At 37.9% G+C, this 25,858-nt stretch overlaps 1 protein-coding gene across 1 annotated transcript in view; it reads right to left on the bottom strand.

Moving 5' to 3' along the window:
• lmbrd1 (LMBR1 domain containing 1) overlaps window positions 1-25,858 on the bottom strand; it is a 68,079-nt gene that overhangs the window by 17,315 nt on the left and 24,906 nt on the right. Inside the window, exons 6-11 of the mRNA XM_067609891.1 lie at window positions 22,940-23,034; window positions 16,697-16,770; window positions 8,245-8,370; window positions 7,210-7,362; window positions 1,788-1,852; window positions 1,524-1,626 (exon numbers count right to left, since the gene is read on the bottom strand). Coding sequence (XP_067465992.1) covers window positions 1,524-1,626; window positions 1,788-1,852; window positions 7,210-7,362; window positions 8,245-8,370; window positions 16,697-16,770; window positions 22,940-23,034 — 616 coding nt within the window. The remainder of the gene's footprint in view (window positions 1-1,523; window positions 1,627-1,787; window positions 1,853-7,209; window positions 7,363-8,244; window positions 8,371-16,696; window positions 16,771-22,939; window positions 23,035-25,858) is intronic.

The following is a 25,858-nucleotide window of genomic DNA, read 5'->3' as shown; positions in this document are numbered from 1 at the left end:
TTTCAGACCTGCTGCAATGATCTGGAGGAAAGAAGTAGCAGCAGTGGTTAAATATTCTGTCAATGTCAAAAGTTCACATCTTTAAAAGCTTAAAGTAAGACTTTGGAGATTTAACACAATTGCATATATCAAGGTTTCCCAAATCCACATTTATTGTTGCATAAAAATAAAATGCTTGAACATGTTAGTAGCTCATTTTTTGGTAAAACTTTAGCTTATGACTTCAGACAAAATGACTCTGAAATTAAAAGGCAGTAAATGAAACACAGGGGTTCTAATAGTGGGTGCATTTTTCCATTTTGGATCTGATTTCAGGTAGATAAAATACCCAACTTCGTCAAGTATAGTATCAAACCCCAATTCCAACAGAAACTGACCTACAGATGTTTCAAAAACAAATAAATAGCATTTGATTATTTCAATGGCACTAACACCAGAGAGGCAATAAAAGGAAAGAAATACATTTTGTTTCAATAAATAACCATCATCCATGAGTTTCCAGTTTTCACCAAGGTTCCCTTTTGGATAGCAACATTTTGAGTTTGTTCACTGCAGCAAATCATTAGCTAAATCATGTCACTAAATGTTACCATTTACTTATCATTTGTAATATTTTATTATCTGTGAGCAGTTAATTTGATTTGTGCATAATCCAGATAATTACATTCATCTTTAATATACTGCAATACTTTTACACATTTTATTTCTTATTCTTTATTTCCAAATGTGGTTCACAGAAAAATGTATTTAATGGAACTTGACTGTGCCTCCTGAAGAGTGCACAGGTTCTTATATACCGTTGTGGTAAGGCATATTATAATCTTTTTGATTGACAAACTTTGTATGCAGGGCTGTTGTTTTAGACTGTATTGTGTTGCAGGTTGTTCCTTATTTTGCCAACTTACTGTACAACTTTTGCATTATTGTGCATGACCTTGTAAAAGAGTGGTTTCAGAATCAGATAAACGGCTATGCAATAAATACCAATTGTGTAAAGCTAAATAATTAGCTTTTTTAGCGAACAATCATCATCATGATTTTCTCATGATTGTTGAAACTACCCTTTATCCTTGCCATTTAACATCTATTGTTCCACCACAGTTAGGTCTGTGCTTGTTATATGCTGCAATTAATTCTAGCCTCATTCCCTTGCAACATTAAATTATTTTGAAGTTCATGTCATGCACAATAAATTTATGAGTATAATTTGTAAAAGGTAAAAATGTACTTTTTGTAATTTTGTTATGTAAAATATAAGTGGTGCCTATCAGACATATTTAAATGGCGTTAAGTGTTTTTACTTTGTTGTTTCTTTGTTACTGTGTTTTTGCTGACCGACAATGAAGCACATACACTTCATATTTAGAACAGTATTACAAGTGCATTTATGAATGGCCAAGAACAGAGCTTTTAAATGATGCTTCATTTTGGTTAATGATGATGGAAACAAGAAAATATGGCTTTATGCATATCTTAATTGAGGATAATCATCTTTTCGACATGAGAGATGAGAGGACACTCACAGGTTGTAAGGCTAATAGAAGTTCATTCAAAGGATTGGTTAGGTTGGTGCCAAAGATTATGAATCCAGAGCTGATGCCAGCGGAGTGGAGAGCTTTATCCAAACTGAAACACACAGAAAGAAACTTTAATATGAGTATGTATCTCCAACATTACGATGTTAATAACAATAGAACTGTTCCGTTTTTTTTCACACTTCCTGCCATACATTACATAAATTTGCATTGTGGGAACATGTAGGTGTCACAGGACATATCATGACTTACTTTGAAATGAACAGGGCAACAGTGAACAGCAGTGCAACCAGGATAAAGAAAATGCCCAACAACATCTGCAGAAAACAGACAAAACAAATGAATCAAATACAATCTATTACAATATCAAACAGTGATATGTACCTACAACCAACAGAGGGATTTTCACTCACAGTGAACCCCAACAAAGCGAAATGTATGTTTTCAAAAGCATCTAGTGGGTTAGCAAATAGAACCTTTCTGTCATGTCTTTTGTCAAGGAGAGACCATATGGCCTGCCACAGTTTGGCACTGTTGTGACAGGGGGAAGCAATGGCACAGCCCAGACAGAGTAGGGAGGTTGCAACCAGGGAGGCAAAAGGTGGGTGGTAGCCAAAAAGGCAATAAACCCTTTCAACTGCTCACCTTTGAAGGGTTCTTTAGGTCTACAATATTTTGTATCAACCAAAGTAAGGGGAAAAAATTAGTAGTAGTCAAACACATATGGCAAAATATATAGTACAATATATTTTACATGTTCCAGTTACTGAGGTTTATCACAGTGTATAAAACAATAACAAAACATGATTATCTGTGGTCCCGGACTATCAATTACTGAGCTAATCATGAAACCGGCCACGTCACAGTATAAGAGAGTGATCAGATGAAACTGAATGTAAAAAAATGTAAAGTTAAAAGTGTATTATTTTCTTACTCCAGCATGCTGGTGCCACTCAAATATCCATATTATTGCCTAGATGCAAAAGATTATGAGGAAATGCAGTATCTGCTCTTACAAAAATTATCAATGATTCAACCAAATCAACTTTGACACAACATCCCTTGATGTAATTTCTTAGTGTGGCAAAGCATCAATTACAATCAAGAAACTGATAATCAACGCACTTTTTTGCCATTGTTGTTTATAATGCCTTGATACAAATAATGACTTAAAAAGTTAGGTGGCCAGACAGAGGAAAATATTAATGTACTGATTAAACTACCCTTATCTCGTAACCCAAACAAACAAAAGCAAAAAGAAGAGATTGCCTAAAAAATTGGATATTTGTCACATCGTCTGCTTAAAAAAATACTAAGCATGAAGCCATATTAAAAAAGCTTTTGAATCATGAAAAGGTGGATTTTCATATCTTAAATGAGAAGGTGGAATAGTTTTTAACAAAAACAATGGCAAAGCATTGTGCATTATCTATACAGCCCTGCTGGAAAAATTGCCTCTTTACCTTTGTTTTATGACAGCATCAAAACACAACAACAATTTTGTGAGGTCCCTGGACTTTTTAACTGTATGTTCCTATGATTCAAAAAGTCATTTTCGCCTACCACCAGGGTTGATATAAAAAGGACAGCATGTGTTTGAGAAACAGTGGTGCCACTGCTCTGGAGAAATCACAGTAATTTGGCTTATCACTCTACACCAGTGCCTGAGAATACAGTAAATAAATCTCACAACTCATTACTGTTTAAATTTGAGTCTGGGGACTGTCATTAGCAGCAACCCCCTTGGTTCAAGACAAACTATTACAGACACTGGTTCAAAATGTTTGTGCATGCCTGCAGTGCAGTAAAATACTGGAAAATGAATAGCAGTGGGAATGTAAAATGTGAACTAGGAGAATGATGATGGAACTCGTCCTGTCCTTAACAAAGAAAATGAGATCTATTTTAACTGTGTAGAATCATTGGTAAGTCATGTATGAAAAGAGAATAAGGGCATACAAGTACACATGATACTGTGCTCATGTAAGCGTAATGCACATCCATGTGTACTATGCACACACTTGGGTAAAATAAAATATAAATAGGAGGGTGTGGTGATCATTTCAGTGGATCATTACACTGCTTTTCAGCCAGTCCCACTACTCTTCTCTTATCTGTTCAACAGCTAAAGCAGGAACTGTGCAAGGAGGAATTTTGGTTATGATGATCATTATTCTAAGATTTTCCATGGTTTTGAATGTGGGCACCTGTTCAGAAACTCTGACCCATGTGTATGAACATTTTGGAGACAGGGGAAATTGGTGACGCAGATGGTGAGGTCGTGAATTGAAGCCAGATTGTATAATGATTCGTCTCACACATTTAATTTCACTTAATATCAAATTTTAATTATAGATCCACTTTATCATAAACTTTCAAGCCAGCAGTGTTATTTGTGCTTGTGCTTGTAGTGAGCCATAGCTACTCTATAAGCACCTTTCAATTTTAAAAGATATAAGCCAACTCAAATCTTTTATAAACCAATTATATCTGTGATTTATCATTGAACTATTAATGAAATATTGAGTGCAATGTGTTGTCTCACCATCACATTCCCAATCCCCAGAGCGCAGAGGAGAGGGCCAGACTGTATGGTGCTCACACTCGTGGTCAGATGTGGAGCGGCACAGCTGCTGAAATGCCAGGATGTGGCAGGTGGCAGAACTCTGGAAAATCTGGCTTGCCTTTCCCTAATATTAAGCGTGAAGATACTGATTCCTTTTCTCCTCAACCACATTAACTAACTGATGAAATTATCATCATCAGTTGTAGAAATCCAAGATGACTTCAAATAACTTTAAAGAATTGCAGAACAAAGTGCTAATAGATTTTTAATAATATCTTCTAATACTGTGCATATATAACCAAGTTTGATTTTAGTGCTCATATAGTTTTTGTGTGTAAAATCACTTTAGTGCTGTCAGGCATAGAGAACACACTGGAGACACCGCAGCGGCTGCCACACACTCTCTCATTTCTCCAGTCACCTCACCCTACACATCGTCACCACCTCCACTCATATATGGACTGTGTAAATTAAAGAGACATCTGTATGCTGGATTTTGGAGTAAATATAAATGAATACAGTGTTCATTGTATTTAAGATATTGAGTTTGTGGTCTCATCAGTCATATATGTGTCTGTATACAGTGGATGCTTAACAAATACCAAGTGGTGAGCTTCAGTGTCCCCATGCCTCAACTAGTACATACCCTGGAAGTGTGCAGCAATGCACTTCTTGGCATCTACCTTCATGTCTGACCACTTTGCTCAATTTCGAGAACTGTTTAGTTTGTTGCACCCACTGCATTAACAGCTGCTGCAGCCTCTCAAACTTTCTTCTGTTACTGCTGCCGTTCTCCACAGGAACAACATGTACATCAATATTCATGAAGGCTTTTGCATTGATCATTTATGGTTAATTATGGGAGTGTAGGTGGTGGAATATGAGGTTCGTCCATGTGCCCACATTTTCAAGCTGATTGTAATTTATAAAGGGAAAAATGCTTGCATTTGTGCATGCCACAATTTTAAAAATCTGATTATTTTTTGGCGCACCCCATTTTTGGCTTTTGTGCACATGTACACTTTTGGTATGGATCCTGGAACTGTTTTATAAATGAGATTCCTGAAATGGTTTTCAATTAACAGGTGTGCCTTTTCAAAAGTTAAATGGTGGAATTTCTAGCCCTCTTTATGTGTTTGAGACCATCAGTTGTGTTGTGCCGAGGTAGTGTTGGTATACAGCAAATAGCTCTATTCGACTACTGTAGTAATCCAAGCTAAGTAAAGAGAAACAACAGCCCATCATTACATTAGTCATGAAGGTCAGTCAATCTGGAAATTTTCAAGAACTTTTCTTTCTTCTTTCTTCAAGTGCAGTCGCAAAAACCATCAAATGCTATGATGAAACTGGCTCTCATGAGAACTGCCCCGGGAAAGGAAGATCAAGAATTGCCTCTGCTGCAGAGGATAAATTCATTAACGTTACCAGCCTCAGAAATTGCCAGTTAACAACACCTCAGATTAGAGCCCACAACAATGCTTCCCAGAGATCAAGTAGCAGACACATCTCAACATCAGCTGTTTGGAAGAGACTGCATGAATCAGGTCTTCATGGTCGAATTGCTGCAAAGAATCCACTACTGAGAGAGACCAATAAGAAAAAGAGAATTGTTTGGGCCAAGAAACACAAGGTATGGACATTAGACCAGTGGAAATCTGTAATTTGGTCTGATGAGTCCAAATTTGAGATTTTTGATTCTAACCACTGTGTCTTTGTGAGACGCAGAGAAGGTGAACGGATGGTATCTGCATGTGTGGTTCCCACCGTGAAGCATGGAGGAGGAGGTGTGATGGTGTGAGGGGGCTTTGCTAGTTACACTATTGGAGATTTATTAAGAATTCAAGGCACACTTAACCAGCATGGCTACCACAACAAGCAGCAAAATTCCATCCCATCTGGTTTGTCCTTAGTGGGACCATCATTTGTTTTTCAAGAGGACAATGACCCAAGACACACCTCCAGGTTAATAGAAGGGCTATATGATCAATAAGCAGAGCGATAGAGTGCTGCATCAGATGACCTGGCTTCCACAATCGACGGTCTGGGTGCTGTCATCAAAGCAAAAGGTGGCTACTTTGAGGAATCTAAAATATGAAACATCTTTTGCTTTGTTTACACTTTTATTTTGTTTGCCACATAGTTCCATATGTGTTATTTCATAGTTTTGAATCTTCAGTATGGTTAAACAATGTAGAAAATAGCAAAAATTAAAAAAAATAAATAAATAAAAAACACGAATGAGTGGGTATGTCTAAACTTTAGACTGGTACTGTATATAAACCTTCAATATATAGTATATGCCCATGGACAACTGAAGATGCTACAACTCCTGACAGATATGTTTTTTAGAGACATATGTTTCCATTTGCTGCCTCCTAAGCATGACATCGCCTCTCAAGATGACGCACTTGTTTGCTTTGACTGGGAAGTAATGTAGTAATGTTATGGCAGTTGTTTAAGCCTTAGACAAGTGGTGTTGTAACCCCCCTCCATTCCCACCACCCTTTGGGCAAAGTTGCATATGGTAACACTGTTACTAAAACTGCAAATACAAAGGTCCAGGTAATGGTTGCCCAACCCAAAAAAGTAAAATCAAAGACAAGTTTGTGGTTGCTTTGGTTTATCCCTGGGGAACGATGAGATCCTGCCTGAGAAATGTGAGACTCCCTGAGAGACTTCAGAGTAAATTAGGTGAAGAGACTACCCATGGGAATCGAGTAAATATGCAGTTGTGTAAAGTAGAACTAAAAGTAAATCTAGAGCAGTCCAGATTAGAACTTGAGCACAAGGAAACAGAGGGAAGGATTTTGAAGTTGGCAGAAATAAATTAAGACATGCTCTTTGACCAAACATTTTTTTTTAAATTACACAACTATTAAGTAAAGAAACATAAAATTAGCCATGGTATAAACCTTACCTACCTAAAAAATCAATTATACAACAATGACAATTAGGCCAGGATACATACAGTATATCAGGCTAAATCATCACACCCAATGTATTAATACAGATACTGGAAGAGGATGCATCTTTGTTTACTATACAGTCCTTATCTGAACATATAATTTACCTCTGCGAATAGGACCTAATTCCATAATGCAGACTCACCTTGAAAGGTCTGAGAGCACTGCCCACTTTAGTGCAGCAGTTCCTCTCTGCAATTTCCAGGTGTCTCCCCCTGCGCTGGAGGACCTGCAGTTTGCCCTCTAGCTCCTGCAGGTTGTGTCTGTCCCTCGAAGACAGCGGACGTCCATCTTTACACTGACCGACAAACAACACACAAATCAATAACTAAACATGAGTGTATGTATGTTCACTTCTGACATGGCAAAGTTGGAAACTTTAACAGGGTAATTAAGGTAAAACATAAGTAACTGACCCAGTGACTAACAAAAATATTTAACAATAATAACTTGATATTTAAAAATATAATTAACATGTTCTTGGGGAGTTACTATGTCAGTGGGTTGATATTTGAAGTATTAAAACACTGTGGTCAAAAGATTCAGGTATAATTCATCTGCCAGTAAATAATCAGTGCTACAATGTAATAAGTTTGAAAAATAACAGTAAATGTCAGGAAAAAAAACAGTAACAGTTTGTCTACCATCAGGCTCAGAAAATGAGACTATTTTCATACAATTACTGAAGCAAACTCTTGATGTTGTGTGCGTTCAATCTTTACTTTCACTTTAGTTTTTATCATTATCTAGTGTGCATGTTATCTTTAATAAAGCAATACCTGTGTTTCAGTAAATATATCTAAGCAGAAGACAGAGGAGGAATAATGACTACACTGGTCTTTTGTGTTCAACTTCACGTTGCCATTGGCAACTATTAGCGACTAATTGATGTCTTCACTCATGTTTCCCTGTTTGTGCTGCCTGCATTTGAGAGGTTGGTTGATAAGGACAATGCCAACCATCCATAATTGCATGCAAAGACACAGGGGCATGGCAGAAGGATAAGGAGGAGGGACTGATCAGCTGGAGGCTATGATGTGTACCTTTCAATGAATGTACGATTAAACCCTCAGTGCACTTCTAGGTTTTGTTCCATGAAGTTATTCGATGACTTGCAGATAATTTACACTATGTGTTTATGGGACATATGCCTGTGCCTTGTGTCATTGGTGAGACCAACCTTGGATTTCAGCTTTTCTATCTGATGCTCAACATCATCAATGTCCTCTGTGTTCTCCAGGCGTTCATACATCACACTCCGTGTGCCTTTTATCAGATTCAAAGGCAGTACAGACATACCGTATGCCTGAAAGATAGTGCAAAACTACCATTATAATCACACATTATTGTCAGAGCTGGATGGTACACATGACACGTGCATCCACCCACACATACACACCCCTGCCTGATGACAAACCCATCACAATGTGGAACACAACAACAGTTAAATGAGGGTAAGCAAACACACACACACACACAGCAAATCATATAGTTCCTGGCCTCCCAGGCTATGTCATTTTTGGTGGAGGAAAAAAGATTAAAATGGTGGAATCTATAATTGTGCTGGGGTTTATTGGTGAATTTGCTGCAACCATTTTGTGTGGATATCACTGCCTTATATCACCCTGATGCAATTTACAGCTTAACAGTGCCCCCATGTGACAGCACTATCCTCTATCCAGGATTTGATGAAATTTTTTTGAGTAGAATTTTAGGGAGAGAAATCTGTGTTAGAGATGTGGGCAACAAGGTACCATCAATGTTGAACGAAATTGATGGTACCTTGATGGTACACATCAACACTAGTTCTCCTTTTTTTAAAATACATGCAGTACATACATAATAAACAATGACAGACACATACAGAAAGACATATACAAATATAGGCAGTGATAGCAAAGGAAGAGAAAGATAGAATACGTGCACAAAATTAAAAAGGCACTTTTTAATACTTTAATCAGTGGGCTTTAATAGTCTGAAGGGATGTTTGAACTTTAATTAAAAAAGAGGGACATCTCTAATACCAGGAAACAGACCAATCAATAAAAATAAAAATAACAGCAGCAGGCCAGTGCTTTCTTGCTCTCCCTGTGCCATGCTTTTACCAACTTGGTGGAGTGCCATTTTATGGGTTCATAATAAAACAAAGGGTCCTTCTGTGCAAAGATTCTTCCAGCCCTGTCAAAAAATGCTGCCCTCTTTCTTCTGTTTTTCAAGTGGGGAAACGTCAGAGCCTATATTTTTTAAAAACAACTTTTACTAGTTTCTGAGTGTTAGGTAGCATTAAGAGAGTCGCATGGGATACTAAGTCAGGCTAGACTATTATTAGTCTCTGCTGTGGATCTCTGCTACGGGCGAATGTCGCCTCCTGCAATGAATCATGGAGCTCTTAAGGCCGGAGCATGTCCCGAATATCAAACACACTCATAAAAGGAAAACCTGTCCCAGATCCCAAGAGAAACATTTCCCTTCCCCTCAAATGTGCAACTACATGAGAGAAATGTAAAAGGGGAAAAAAACCCAGGTGTCCCTCTGCTGGAGTGTACATTTTTAGTTCACACATAATCATGCATGCTCATTAAAGTTATTTTAAAACCCACCGTGGTCAATAATAACCAGAAATAGCTTACGGCAGGGTGGATGAGAGCGTGTGTGTGACTCTATGTGTGGGTTGGATGAGGGGGGAGTTACTGGCTGAAATCATTCAGAGAGAGTCATGTGACTGCTGAGTGGGAAGAGGGAGAACTAGGTGGACATAGGTCTCCTACACAAGCCTCCTCTTTGTTGCTCTTTCTACTTGTGATAGTGGAGCCAAAAGGGAGGAGGGAGAGGAGGTCCCCCCCTACATTCTCAATACCTTTTAATAAAGAGGCCAATCCAGTATAACCAAGCTAATTAAAACTACTCAGGATACAGGTGCATTACACAAGTTGGCTTTGAGATAATTCATTAACCAAGCTAATGGTATTTCAAACTATAAAACCTAACACATACACATTCCCATAAATCCTGCAGGTTCGGTAGAACTACCACATATGTTGGTTGCCCTAATACTGTTTGGCTGGTTGGAGCATCACAAGCTCCACAAACCTGATTCAGGAAAGCTTTATTCGTGTGTCTGTCTATACTGAACATTTAAGTGTGATTAAAGGTCATAAGGGTAACAAAAGCGTCCCTTCACCACTCAGAAAACTTTCATAAAACTTTTACTGTGCCTTCTCATATTTTCTGTGTATCCAGATTAAGAAGTCTGTACTAGGGTTGTGCTGACTGACGATCCATTGACTGATTGATAACTCGAGGGATGATCACAAATTGTTGCCTTTGGCAATTTTTAGGCTGTTTTCCGGCAGTGGAGCATAATGTTTTGATGAATTGTTTTAAAATTCAGTCAGCTGTGGTATTTCACTAGTAATTTCCTAAATATGTGTTTTACATTTAGAACTAAAATCTAACAGAAAATAGCCTAAGCCCGTCACTCTCCAGTGCATTTTCTGATTGTTGGTACATTTGCAGATCTGAGAAAAGGTGACAGCATGTAAGATGAAGAACCACCCCTCTCCTCCATAGCCAAGCTAATCAGATCTGCTGGAAATGTGACTCACTGTACCATGAGCACTTTATAGTCTTTTTATGGTTTCATTTGTTTTTTTCTTGGAACTTCACTGCAAGATATCGATAGCATGTTGCCATGTTTAAGACCAAGTGTGAGGTACTGAATGAAAACAACCAAAATTGAAGTGTTTGGGATCACTAAAAATTTAGAGGGGCCAAGCGTATGACTGCTTGTTTGGTAAGAGCTTCCTGTTGCTAGACCTAGCACACCTCCTTCACAGCAGACAACTATGATTATCAAGTCTATCACTTTTGGGTCAAGTAACGCAATCCTTTGGGAAGAAAAAAACAAAACAAAACTCAGACCATCCATCCACGATGGATGTTGTGTTAATTCAAGAGTTTGGTATTACAGCCTAATGATATATGTTCTCTTTGAGGTAAGCCACAGCTCTTTGTTCTGTCAATGGACATTAGCTGTTTTCTAAGATGTTGTGTTGTATTTTCTCATGAGCATTTGCAATTGTATGAATATATCTAGAGTTTTTATTCAGAAAAGCTGAGATGCATGTTATCTTTGCAGTAAATTCTTCATTTGTTTCTGGAGGGGAGTCCCACCTATGTAATAATGAGATTTTTAAATTAAAAAGTGACTGGATTTGTCAGGTATTTTATTCCACTTGACATGCAGGAGTTGAGTCATTGCATCCTTAATTCTTAAGGCCATAACTGTTAATAACAGAGGTCAGGACTGAAAAGGGGGTGCATTATGGTTTGATCCAGTGGAAACCTTAAGTGACACACTCATATTTAAACATTAAATTACAGTTTAATGTTTCATCTAAAAATTTAGTTTCAGGAAATCACAAAAAGGGGCGTAGGGCCGCAGATATGGTGCAGAGCTTGGGCGGTCTTTACTAGACTCCGTACACAATGGGGCTCTATAGAAAAATAGATCATCTTTGACATACAGTATATTTTTTATTCTATAGTCAACAAATCAGCCTTGATAACTGTTTTTTTAGGCCTTCCACAGAGTGATCTCTTGCTCAGTTGTTAACATCTTTATATCTGACTGTTCACCAATATTTCAGGACAAGTATAACATAAAGCATTGTCCGCAGTGATTTATTAAAAAATAATCTTCTTCAGAACAATGGGTTCATTCAATATTTCACAAAATAGTTTTAAGTCCAACTGAAATCACATTTTTCATTTTTTATGTATTTTTAACAGTTTTTTATTATTAAAAGGAAGAAAAAAGGTATTTCGGGAATATCAGAAATGTTCCTTTTTCTTTCAGACAGCTAGAAGGGCTTGCTGGTGTCTGCGTTTGATGGACAACAGCTGGCAGGCTGAGTGCCAGTCTTATACCATAGAGAGACAAAGTACACAAACTTGCGCTGTAGTCTACATGTCATGGGCAGACATTATGTTGTAAACAATGGAAGCCAAAAGTGCTAATCTGTTGGTGGCGCTAAAAGTAAAGTCAGAGAAAACCAAAATCAGTGGGATTACGATTCTGGGGACCATAAATATCTGTTCAAAAATTTAATGGGAATACCGTCAAATACTATATAGATATTTCGGTATGGAACAAAGTGGTGGACAGACAAACCAACATTGCCATCCCTCAAAGCCATGCCCCTAGCATGGATAAAAATCTCAAGAAAGGCTCCAGAGAGAGTTAGTTGCCAACCCTTTAGATAACCTGACACTCTAAATAGATGCCACTTTGATAACTCAAAGACAGCTGGGAAATGTATTCTCTTTAGCAAGCATCAGATGTATGTGTTTATTGATAAATTATTGGCAAATATTTCACTAGGAAAAAAGCAGACTGCCAGCCATTAAAGATGAATCAGGTGTTATAGTAGAGACATTAACAGATATTTCTAAAGTTTATTAAATTTTTGCACAAATCTTGAATGCAAAAATTCTCATCAGCTGCTGATCTTCCTCAAACACTGCAAGAGTAGAATGAATGTTCAACAAGCCTACAATGCAAGAGCAGGGAAGTGGCAATTATTGGCCAGCAAAACAATATGGCCCCTTGCCCTGACAGCCTGACTCTTAAGTTTTATAATTATTTTCAGAGCCTGCTATGTGACCTGACTGAAATGTTGTCTTACCCTCCTGAATCTGGATACTATGGTGGTTACTAACATATCCTTGATATTGAAACAGGGCTGACCAGCGGATGGACATAGACTGAAAACTTATAGAACAGCTTTTGGCTAAAAGCTTAGACCACATTCTTCTAGATGTCATCTTGGTGGACCAGTTTGGCTTTGTTATAGGTCATAACAGATGCAATAAACCACCATCTGTTGTTCTGTCTCCCTGCAGAGAAGGCATTCACTAAAGTCTAGTGGCCTCATTTGCAAATTTTCATTGACAATTTTTGAAAATTGCATAAAATTACTTTTAATGCCTAAAATGACTTAAATATGGGCCAGGTGGAGGTCTAAATAGTGATTTAAGCAATATACGTTTGCCTGAGGAGCAATGAGTGTGAATGTAACATTTTAAAAAGTTCTTTTAAATGCACAGCAATTTTAACCCATTCTTTTACTAAAATAAATTCAACTAGCATTATTTTTTATGAACAGACCTGCCTTGGTTGACTGACAGGCTTCCCAGACTGCCTCAAACATTGGGAATGTTCCTCTGGGTTTCTAAAGACATTGTCTTACCTCTTCTCTACTTGCAGGCAGTATGCCTGCTTCATATGTGTAACTGTGAGGTTAAAGGACTATGACAATTAGTGGTGTCTTTTGCATGGCAGGCTCATGCTTAATAAAAGAGAGAAAAGGATACATACATTCATTTTAAGAGGCATAATTTAATCTTAACCAACCATTTTATCCAAAGCAACGTGCATCTGAGAGTTGGTACAACACGAGCAATGATCTAGTCAGGAAAAACAAGCTTTGGGCAGACTTTGTGGGCACAAGTTGGGTTGATTCAAGCTGGATACTGATCTGCTGTTGTATAGAGGGACTAGCTGGGATGACAAGGAGCTCGGTCTTAGAGAGGTTAAACAGAGGGCGTTCTTTCATCCATGCACAGATATCTACAAGGCATGACGAGATCCAAGCTGAGACTGTGTGGTCTTCCAGCGGGAATGATAGGAAGAGCTGGGTATCGTCAGCATAGCAATGGTATGAGAAACCATGGGAACGGATGATTGCACTAAGTGAGGTGGTGTGCATTCAGAACAGAAGGTTAAGAGGAAAAGGAGGAGGAAAAGGTTAGCAGTAAGTTGTCAATCTGGCCATAAATGTACAGTCAAGGCTAAAGTGTGTCAGTTAATAAATGCTGCAGCTTGTCGAGACAAAGAAAAGTCTCATCTTTTGTTTCCCTAACTGCTGGATAAATGAAGGGGGTTAGCTCCAAAGTTAGCTACAGTTGGTTAGCCTAACCTGAAGACACTAAACAGAGAAACAGTGAGCAGAGGAACGTGTGGCTGCTGAGTCCCCCGAGGGGAAACACTGGACAAAAAAAAACCCTGATTCCCTTAGAGACCCCGATCTTTCCAGGTTAATCTTGGGGCCTGTGATTAGATCAACATAAATTAATCCTCCCAACTTTAGATCAGCATCAGCATTTTAAGGCTGGCAATTTAAGAGCAAGAGACAGTCATGAGAGCCATAAGTCACTATGCTAGCCAAGCTTTTAAATAAAGCCAGAGGACTTCACATGATACATGAGCTTTGAGATCTGCCTGATCGGTCCCCTGTCATCAATACTGGGTACAATCAAACAGAGTGGGGCATAATATAAAGGGAATATGTATACACAAATATTCCAGGAAATGTGGAGGAAATTTACCCTAAATTATAAATTTGCGTTATTAAATTAAATCCACAACACACAAAGTGACCGCTTGAGGATGAAGTAACTATGACTATCATCTCAAGTCCAATGCAATGCTAGTTAGCTATTTTAAATTAACTTGCTGAGTCCTCTTAAAAGTATAGTCTCTTAATTCAACAGTACACAAAAGATTATATCTATGGTATGTCAGGAATATAGACTTGGAAAATTAAACAGACCTGAATTTGAGTATAATCTCCTCTTAAATCAAGCTTAATGTAATATACTGCAGTCTGTAACTGTACCAGAACAATAAAACTGTTTATCATCAGTGGTGGATTTATTACACTATTTACTATTTTACCATTACAAACATTTTATATTTACACTGTTTAAAGCAGGCACACCCCCATGGCTTGGAGGCTGGGATGCCAACCATGGGCCAAAGACCTTTGATGCATCTCTCTCTCCCTCATTTCCTGTCATCTCTCTACTGCTTCTGTCTAATAAAGGCAAAAGATGCCAAAAATACTGTTTAAAGCATTGGTTTAGTTTAGTGGAAAGGTAGACAGATGCCAAACCTGATCTAACCAGAAAACACAGAGAGTATAAATTAGTGTGCACCAGAGAAAGCAGTCAAAACTATAGCTTGCACTTGTAAGCTATAATGTGCACTAGGCTGCAGTGTTATATACTGTTTACATCAAAGAGTTGTTTACATTAAGGTGGGGTGGCTATTCCTGCACAAAGAGTAGTGATAAATTAGCCCAGGAGTCACAGACAACATTTCCGCTACTTATGGAGCCCATCACTTAGCTTCCATTAAGTAAATCAGGCTTAATAGTAACACATGGTGAAGAAGGATAAATCACACAGCTCTTTGCAAATATGGGTAAGTTGACACCAAGAAGAGTATTGTTGCTTGTGGATAAGGTTAGGAAGGGAGAGAGAATAAAGTAAATGAAAGAATAAAAAGTGAGATAAGAAGAGCTTCTGTGTTTGTGTCTGTGAGAATAAAAGAGGCAGGGGCAGCTGCTGATGTTGCCTACAGGGATGATTTCTTTGATTGACTTCATCAAAACAAGGAACATCAAAAACAAAGACACACTGGGAGTTCTGAATTCCACAGGGCATTCGCAGAGTCCATAGCAACATGGGGTCAGTGCAAATCTGAACACACTTTCACCCTCTAAATGTACTATGTAATTATCCACTCTTTAGAGAACTGTGAGAAGCAAAGCGAGAGAGCAGTGGATGAAATCCCAGCTGAGATGGATTATAAGATGTTAAAGGGAGATTGGTTTTATAACATACTTGACTAGGTTGTGTATTACTCATTAAGAGCTCCACATTCAATTGTTGTGTAATTTGTCAAATAGGTCAAATAGGACTCTTTGAGCTCAACAGAAACTGGATAGATTGGGGTTGGCTGTCACTTTTACTCTGACTCCCTGGGTTGAAACCCTAGTAGTTTTTTTGTGTGTATTTTTCCCCAGTAGGCACTATTCTGTGTTTCTCCCATCCTGACACCAGAGCCACCACCTCCAGGGAATATTCACAGTCTAGTTACCAAGATAACAACTATGAAAAATGGACAGCATTAACAAGTGTTACAGCACAGTCAATTTTTCTAATCTAGGAAAAAATGAAAAACTGCAGAATGCTGAGGGAATCAAAATATAGGCATATATTAATGGACACTGAGGTAGATCTATATATATATAAATAGACAGCAGATAAGTGGTTGATAAGCCGGTGGAGGGTGCACATACATCATGCAAAAGTCCCGGATGCTCAAGTGAAAGACAGCAGTCTGAGCAATTTGAGCAACTGAATGGAAGAGCTTTAGAATCACAAGGCATTACTAATACTGAGAGGCCACTCCATCACTAGGTTCATCTCAACCAAGATAATGGGAAACCATCTGCACATACAAAACTTTAAGACACTGCACTGCACCTCAAAGAACATTTTACAAACACGTGCATTATCAAGCATGACATTTCCAGTGAAAAAACATGTTAGGTAAATCTGACAAAAGGAAAATTATTCAATTCTGTCTTTCTTTGTACTTCAAAACATACATTCGATATGATTAATGTCTCAATAAGCACAGGTCCTATTAAACTACAGACTACCAGGCTTTGGAAATCATCCCATTGGATGATTTACAAATTAAGAACCTTAATTGCTGTGGAGATACAGCTCCACTGAACACATGAAACAACATCAACCACTTGTCTGAGGTCCAAACTCACCGTGTAAGTGATCACTGCCAGCATGCCAATCAAGGTCAAGGAGCTGATGGAGAAAGACAGAGCAGGTAGACCATCTGCAGGTGGAAAGACAGGAAAGCCATTAGAGATTTGTACTTGACCTCTGAAAGAAACATCAATGGCCTGATTGCCACATGAGCAAGCTATCATGAGCCTTTGTTCTTATGCTTTCTTTGATGGTATTTCAGCAGGCTAATGGGTTTTCAAATTCAACATTAAAAGCTGAGATGTTTCCAGCATTCAAACCCTATTGCAGTGACTGTACAGACTGAGTAACGCTGAATCTATTTTTTTTAATATTCTACAGATGCCTCTATAATGTCAATGCAGCACTCCTGTAGACAATCCAATGAAAGTTTTTCATTAAGACTATTTGATGTAATCTAGTTTGCTCTGAGTCCACGTGCAGTACATATAATTCAAAAAGGACAGGACTGTTGTGTTGCTTGTTGAAACACAACTTACTGTGATGTACTCAGCCAAAAGTGCTGTTGCCAAAGTAAAGCTGGTTTAAAGGCAGGAACAGAATGCAAAATACATATTAGCAGTCTAGTGTTAGCTACGGTTAGTTAATATTTGGGATGGGACACAGTCTCCCTCTTGAATGGGTGCAATCAATGCAGTTTGATGTGTAACTTTCTAATGAAGGTAGACAGATACTGAAAATAGTGAAAGTTTTCATCAATTAACTGGTTTTCAAAAGGCACTCCACTGATTGTGCAAATGAGGTCAGTTTACTTGTGTGGATACTACTCAGCCTGTGAAAACAAGTAGTTATGTCTTCTATGGCTCGGGGAGGAGCATTGCCAAGTCTGAGGAAATAACCCCACTGATGTCATAGTGACGGCATTGGGGTTATTCCAACTTGGACTTGAAGAATACACATTTTTAATACAAACACTTTCCAAACTGTGGGCATAGATTTTGAAAGTAGGAAATTACCAGGTAAGGAGGGTCCAAAAAAAGACGCTATTGGGTGAGTTGTGGGAAATGTAGGATCCAGCATGTTTGGCGCTTGACCGATTCTAGGGATATCTTGATATCTAATGCTTCCATTTTGATTTCGTCTTTTTAAAAATCTGTCTTTTGTGATTCTCCCAACCTTATTGGTGTTGAATACTAATTTGCTGCAGTACCTCTTTAAAGTGGTAATATAAAACCTAAACTGAAATTATACCACATCTAGATACCATGAAGGTAACTGAGAATTTATTTTTTTGGTTTGTTTTTTTATGTTATTTGGGTGAACTGCCTCTTTCAGTGTCTTGAATATAAAATTGGGAGGCCCCTGGAATTGCTGAGAGAAAAATACATCACTTCAAAAAAAACAGCAAGTGTCCAGAATAAAGAATTTTAAAAATTGATAGTTTTGCATCTTAACCAACTGCACACCTGATGCCAAGAGCACAGCCCATCTTGAACTCTTAAGGATGCATCTCTGTGCTAATGCTCAAGTTCAATGAAGGCAAGACTGTTACTTACAAGGACAATGCGTCATGCTGGTATTCTCATACTCCTGGATCTAGTATGTGTCTTTAATGAATGCACTGTAGCAAAGCCTTCCTCTGGAGGCACATCTGGTCACCATTTTTTCTCATCATACATAGATCAGGATCAGTGTTTAAACAGCTGGATCTTTCAATGTATGTAGGTTGAGTTGATGTGTGTCACCTTTGATTGAGGCAGAAAGGGGACCACCCATCAGGCAAGGGCAACAGTAGGTGTCACACCAGCTGTCAGAGCTTGAGTTAGAAGACAGGGATTGATGAAGAGACTGATTGCCTCTCTCCCCTGTCAAGATCCCACCTGTCATATGGCCCCACGTAAAAAGCTACACAGTTGTCCCTTCACAGATAACCCACATCCTCTCAGCAGTAACTTCATAGTGCCCAGCCCACCTGTCAGCAGGGGCATAGGTGGCTCTCTGCTTGCCTTTCTCCTTGACAGAGGCATTTGATTGGCGAATATTAAGTCAGTATTCAGGGCATGTATAATGTGTGCTGTTTATAACATTTATCACTTTCTTTTAGAGGCATTTCACAAGCAGCAGGACAAAGAGGTGGAAAATGGAGATAAATTATATACTGGCTCCCTATTGTATTCCATGCGAAATGAAAACTTTGAAGTCTGACAGCTGGGCTGAACATTAACATTTGAATACATGTTTCCTATTCCCAAGTGTTTCATTGCAATTTTGCCGCCTTTGTTTAGTGGTGAGCTTGGTAAAATAGACAATAGCTCCATGTTCTGCATGGAGAACATACCGTTCATGAACTCCACACAAAGCAAAGGATAGATGTTTGCTGCCACTCTTCTTGGTTTCTTGAACAGATTTTCCGGGGATTAAACAGAGGAAATATTGTCTAGTATCAGTGGTGCTTCCACATCTGTACAGCTTTGAATCCAACAGCAATAGAATGAGGTAGCTCTTATCTCAACCTGCATATAGCCCTTTGGGTTGTGTGCATGAAAATGACTTGTAGGGAGGTGTTTATTAAGGAGTTCCTTAAGCCCTGGCACCCACCTTCTGTGGAATGACAGAATCATCAAAAGGTAGTAGGAAGCAGTTTTATTTTTAAGGGATGGGATATAGTATACTGTTTGACCGAAACAATAACCACATACTGTTATATGACAGCATTTGTAGGTTTATAGCAAAATTGGGAAAGTTACAAGACACTATTAGAGTTGGGGTTTTTTCATTTGTGTGGGTGAAGCTATACAAGTAATACAATTTGGGGAAAGGGGTTAGATAATAGTTTGTGTTGAAGAATATATTTTGGGCATATTGTAGCTTTAATCCCACAGTTGAGCGAGACCATGCTAATAGAGATAAAGCACTAGCACAAATTTGAGGGATGGCGGAAAATGTCAAAAGATCAATCAAGATGACATCAACAGCATCACTTCAACTCCCTCACCATGAATCTGTCATCTGAAGTCTCAAATGCATTTTAATAAAGAATAGCCTCTATTTTTATCCATACTGTTTTATAACTCAGTTAGCAAACAACTTTGACAATGTACTCTATGTAACAAAAAAAAAAAAGATCATCTAAAGAATCGTTTTTTAAATTAAACAGCTAAAATAACCTGCATGTAAAAATGTCTCCATATGACTTTTTCCGCAGTGGCTTTAATTACAGAAAAGAACAAAATGTTCTGAAGTCAGCAAGTAAAGTAAAAAGATAATGTAAACCTGGAACATACTGAGTAAAAAAGTCTTTCATGACATAAAACTTGATAAATTAATAGTTCTGCAAATATATCCAAATACTGTAAGTGGCATCTTACTTATGACTACAGTTACACTCTATTACAATGCAATGTGTCAACCCTGATTCTCCCAGAGTGGATTAGTGACAGGTCTAAATGCATAACAATCTGATTTTGCACATTATGCTGATCTGTGAAACTAGATACAGAAGTAGTCAGGGTTGCATTGTGATTAGTATTCTATGTAGTCACAGTGACCATACATAAAATGTAAAGAAATAGAGCAGCAGTCACCAGGTAGCACCAACAAGGACCCTACTCAGAAACTCCAAGACAGCTGGATAGTTAACCTGCTGTTTGGTAAACTGCCAAAAAATTACTGTCGATTGTACATTAAATCTATTTTTAATTTTAATTTTAAGTTACATTATAATGTGATGACACTGTATCTGATAGTGCTTATGATAAAATTATATCCTATGCAAGCTACAAGTCTTAGCAAGCTGATTGCCAAATTGTAGTTTGGAATGGATATCAATGGCTGCTTGGAAGATAGGATAAAAAAATTACAAACGTGGTATGCTTTGGAAGCTGGTCAGCTGTAATTTGTGTGATTGTGCTAAATGTGCTAAAACAAGCAAAAAATCTGATTTGATCTTTTAACATATATTCTTATCTTTTTTTATATAAACATATATACTGTAGTATGTGTGGTATGGTAATATCTGTGGAGACCTGAAAGTTAGGGCCAGATATAAGAATTAACAGTTCTGTAAACACAGTAGTTCTCATACAAGAAAATTATTCCACTGGAGTTCGGTAAATTTCAGAAGTCTTTCTCTGGCAGGATAAGAAGGTTAAACAGAGTACCTCCGGAGATGGTAACAATACAGTGGTAGAAATAATTGCTACAATTTAGATTTAAATGTTAAATGGACTGCACTTATATAGCGCCTTTCTAGTCTTCCGATTACTCAAAGCGCTTTACAATACATGTCAACATTCACCCATTAACACACACACACATACATACGCTGATGGCAGAGGCTGCCATGCAAGGTGCCAACCTGCTCTTCAGGATCTAATCTAATGCTCATTCACACACACACTCACACAATAGCCATCAGGAGCAATTGGGATTCAGTATTTTGCCCAAGGTCACTTTGACATGCGGACTGGAGGATTGAACTGCCGATCATCCCTTTAGTGGACGTCCCGCTCTAACTCCTGATCTACAGTCACCCCAATTTTCCTTAACACATAGTATACACATGTTTGTACAGTATGTGTATTGTATGTCAGGGTCAGATTAAGTTTATTTGTTCTTGTCTCAATGATAATGGGGATGGGCAGGAAAAGTTTTAGGAATCTCATCCAAGTATTCTTCTTTGGTAAAGTTGGATTCCTACCCACTCCAATCCCCCTTGACGCAATGCAGAAAATACAAGATTATACTGTATGGTCTTGAATACCAACTCTATAGCTACTGATCTGGAGTACATTTAAGCATTGTTGGAACATTGTAACAAACGTAATGTTTGAGCCATTAAAGATGTAGTGGCCTTAATGAACAGCCGTAGCAAAGCAGTCAGCAGGGTTATGTGGCAAAAGTGCCTTTCCTTTACACAATTAACCTCCCATCTGGAGAGAGGAGAGATGGGGAATTAGAAAAAGGATGATCCTCACATTTCCTCCTCAGCAGCCTAGCAATTACCCCCTGTGCCAACGGAGGAAGGTTAGGGAGAGCATGTAGGGGTCCACTATTGTGAAGAGAGGCAGATGGTTCAACTTCCTCCTTGATCCCCATATGGCAAAAGGCCAGAGGACTGCTAGGAGTCCACGTTTGGCAATGTTCCTGCATTAGCATGAACATAAACACAGGCGATGCTAAATTCAACAAGTGAAGATGCTCAAGGAGGTTATTCAGTGTTGGGATCATGCAGTTAACCATCAATACTAGATTTTTTTAACTGGTAAACATGATTGCATCTTATTGCATGCAACTGTTACACCCTTAAACCGGACAAGGCTCACTGTCCATTTTTTGTGACAACTTTTATTTAAGGCTCGGTTCGGTTACAAAGCATGTTGTTCAAACACTTTTCGGCCTACAACTCTGTGTTGTTTCTAGTTGCAACAACGGACACACTTGTCCATGAGTGACCAGCAGATTGCCGCAATGTAATTCTTGACCAATAGAAGCAAGGACGATGTAAGCTAAAATATATACAATTCAATATGATTACTTTGGTTATCTGTGTGTGTATCAATAGGCGGGATGTAACAGACATCTCATTAGGTTAAATATAGTTACAGTGCATGGTAATGTGATATGGATGTGGGTTCAATAAAGATACACTATATCTGAGCAATTTTCTGATCTGCCAGGAGGAAATCTGACCTTGTACTTTTCCCTATAAAGGTATTTGTGAAATTCAAATCACACAGCACTACGTTCACTAATCACTTCATTATTTTTTACATCATTTGAAGCTCACCCACTGTGATATATTCCAGTTGTTTCTGTATGCCTCAGAAAAGCTTCTACTCTCCTTATCATTCAGCAATAAGGCTTCATAACTTCCAAACATGAGTAACCATGTCTATTTAAAATATTTTCCTCACAACCGAACCTAAGATGCATTGAATTGATTTCAAGGATGCTATCTTCCATTTCCCTGTCCTCGATAAGTACAAAGATGGAAGAAACACATCTTAAAAACTACCAACCACTTGTGTCTTTTGTTTTGCCAGCTGCATCTAAAGTTTGCTCCCCCCAAAGCATTTACATTGATCAATGTGGCTGCATGATAGCCAGATAAACCAAAAAAGATGATAAAAATAAGCGGGAGAGCATAGAGTACTTAAGAATATATAGGAGCCGTGGATGTGGCTCAAGTGAGTAATGAATATAAGAAGTCTTACTTACTTAAAAAGAAATAAAATCTGATAGGCATGGTAACAACAACTATATAAATAACAACTATTCTCCAAAACAGGTATACTTACGGCTACTTCCAAGCTCCTCAAAAAGGTGCTGTACTTTCTCCCATTCCCATTGAGTGGAATTCTGACCATGTGAGTCCTCAAGTGGAACAAAAGCTCTGAAAGCAAGGAAACAATAATTAAGTATGGGTAAGGTCAAATGCTTTTGGTTATTTCTAAGATATCACTGTCCCCACATTGTACACAGATAACCAGATATGCTTATGTGTAGTCTCTGTATATTTTAGTACATGGAGTATCTCTACAACCCATGCATAGATTCCATACCAGTAAAGGAAAATAAAGCAAAAAAAATCACTACCCATATTCTTCTTTATCATTACAATATAAAACAAAAAAGATTAAAAAAAGATACCAGTGTTGTCACTGTTGCTGAAAGAAAGCCAGAAAGACAGACAGAGAGAGAGAAAATGATTCCTGCTTTACCAGTGCAGCTTCTTTACAAAAACTATATTTTTATGACGTATAATGTCAAAAAGCTGCTAGCTGGCACATAAAAATTTACTTGTGGTCCAACATTGAATCCCAATACACAGACATTCAGTGTCCTGTATCTTCTCAAATTGGGAAAAGAGGCTTTTATAGTATGTTCTCCACTCCAGCAATGGCAGGTCTAAACACCACGGTAAATGTCTCTTCTTTCTTACTTGCACTGTTGTAAAATTTTAGTCTGTACCTCTTTCTTTCACTATATTGTATGTTTTTTTGTCTTAGTATGCTGCAGCCACATCTTCCTTGCCAAAGAAATTATTGATGTAAATAGGACTTGTTAAATGAGAGTTAAATAAATAAAACATGTCATATACTATATCTAATAAATAATTCTCAATGCTTAATATGATACATTTCTCTATTGATATTAGAGGTGCACAGATCAATCGGCCACCTATCGAAAACCACTTTTTAGCTGACTGGCCACGACTGGTGACCGGCTCTTTACACACATGCTGCACGATGGTTCACAGCAGCACAGACAGTAACGTCACAGCCACACAAACACACACACACTCTAAAACTACATGATATCAACTGCAGCAGAGACTCGCCGTCAACTGGTACAGGTCAGACTTATAAAAAAAAATGGAAATCGGAATCAGCCAAGAAAATTGCAGTCGGTGCATCTCTAGTTGATATGTGTTAACTGTGAACTTATAACTTACACATCATATAAAATGGATTTTGCAAACCGTTTTATTGACCTTTGCTTATCCACCTTGGTTACTACCTCACCCCTGAAAGATTTATTAATTTCTATTCTTACCAAAATGGACAGTCTTCTAAGCTCTATGCCTCCTCCTATCCTTTTCAATCCATTTTGGAGAGAATTTTTTGTTAAAAACATAAGCTGTATAAGATCTTAAATTTTACAGCCACAGTTAGTACTGTTAACCATGACTCTCATGACCTGCTAAGTGACTTCAGTGCTTATTTGCACAAACTTGTTGATACTGTGTCTCATATATACAATTATCTGTTAATCAGCTAGAGGATTTTACCTTTATACCGTTGTTTCCTGGATGATCTAATGTTTTGTTTATTGTAATAAGCTCCCTTACATCCCATTAGTTCCCAATTACGTTGATTAATATGCTTTACATTTAGCCATTTTGACCCATCACTCCCACAGACTTACAGACCTACAGAATTTCTAAGATTCTCATTTCATCTAAGGTTCTAGATAACATGATAAGATAAAGAAACTGCACTTCTTTGGATTACCAGTACATATCTTCATGCAAGCCAATATGAGGAAAGGATCCAATAGTATTGATACTCAAATTCAGAACAGCCTTTGATTCTACTGATCATGAAATCCCTTTGACATTCATCATTAATCCTTCTTGACGCCTGAAGCATAGGCCAGAATGTTTCTTAGTATCTAGCATGTAAAAATACAATGAAATTTGCTGCTCTTTGGATCTACAGGGATTATGTTATGACCTTAAAAAAAGAATTTCAATGGTATTCAGAACCTTCAGACAAAAAAAGTTCAAAAAGGCCTTCATCAGAGCAGGTGAGAGGTAGTTCTCTGGCAGTAGTTCAGCATCTTATACTTCCCTTTGTCTTACAGTGTGTGCAAAACTGAAAATTTCAAGTCTCAGTGGGTCTCATCTTCTGCCATACTAGCATGCAGATATGCCAAAAGGTCCCTACTTGTACTTAATCTTTTTCATGTGAATGGGCTTCCCCTTTGGTAATATAATGTGTCTTTTTTTACTATATTTTTTTATTTCAGGAGAAAACATCTCAGCGAAGTGAAATTAACCCTTTACCCAAGTCTTCAAAAATGTGTCTACAACAAGACAGTTACTTTCACCAGCTACTTCAGATCTATACATTTTGAGCAAAACGTATTTAAAAGTTACTTTCTTCAAATATGAAATATGTCTTTGCAGCTCTAATGGTGTTAAGTCTCTCTTTTACTGCTTAAATCAATGTTTAGTGGCCTAACTCCAGTTAGTGCAGGACACAGCCGGATGGCTCCAGAAACAAGTTGAAGGTCCCTCATCACCACAATAATGGCCTCCCTTCATTAGCTAACGATGAAAAATGTAGAGTATTTCAAAATTCTATGGGGCATCCTCAAATTAATGCATGCTTTACCACCATGTAAACAGTTTTTTTTAACTGAGTAGCTGATTACTCCTCTGATAAAGCTTGAGTCTCAAAAAAAATACAGTATATGGGAAGGCGCCTAGATTATGGAACTGCCTTCCAAGCCTTTCAAGAAAGCAAATGAGATCTGCTCTTTTCAATCTCAGTTGAAACTAAGTTCAATAACATACTACTATAATTCATGTATTCAAAGCTGCACTATCAATATTCTTTATGTTAAAAAAAAATTCAATTAAAGTTTGGATATGTGACTAAATTACTTGTTAAAACAAGTTATTTACAGTGACACCTTAAAACAACATTTTT

Source organism: Thunnus thynnus, chromosome 14 (genome assembly GCF_963924715.1).
Source record: "Thunnus thynnus chromosome 14, fThuThy2.1, whole genome shotgun sequence".
In the NCBI taxonomy this organism is placed as follows: domain Eukaryota; kingdom Metazoa; phylum Chordata; class Actinopteri; order Scombriformes; family Scombridae; genus Thunnus; species Thunnus thynnus.
This window is presented reverse-complemented; position numbering and strand designations above follow the sequence as displayed.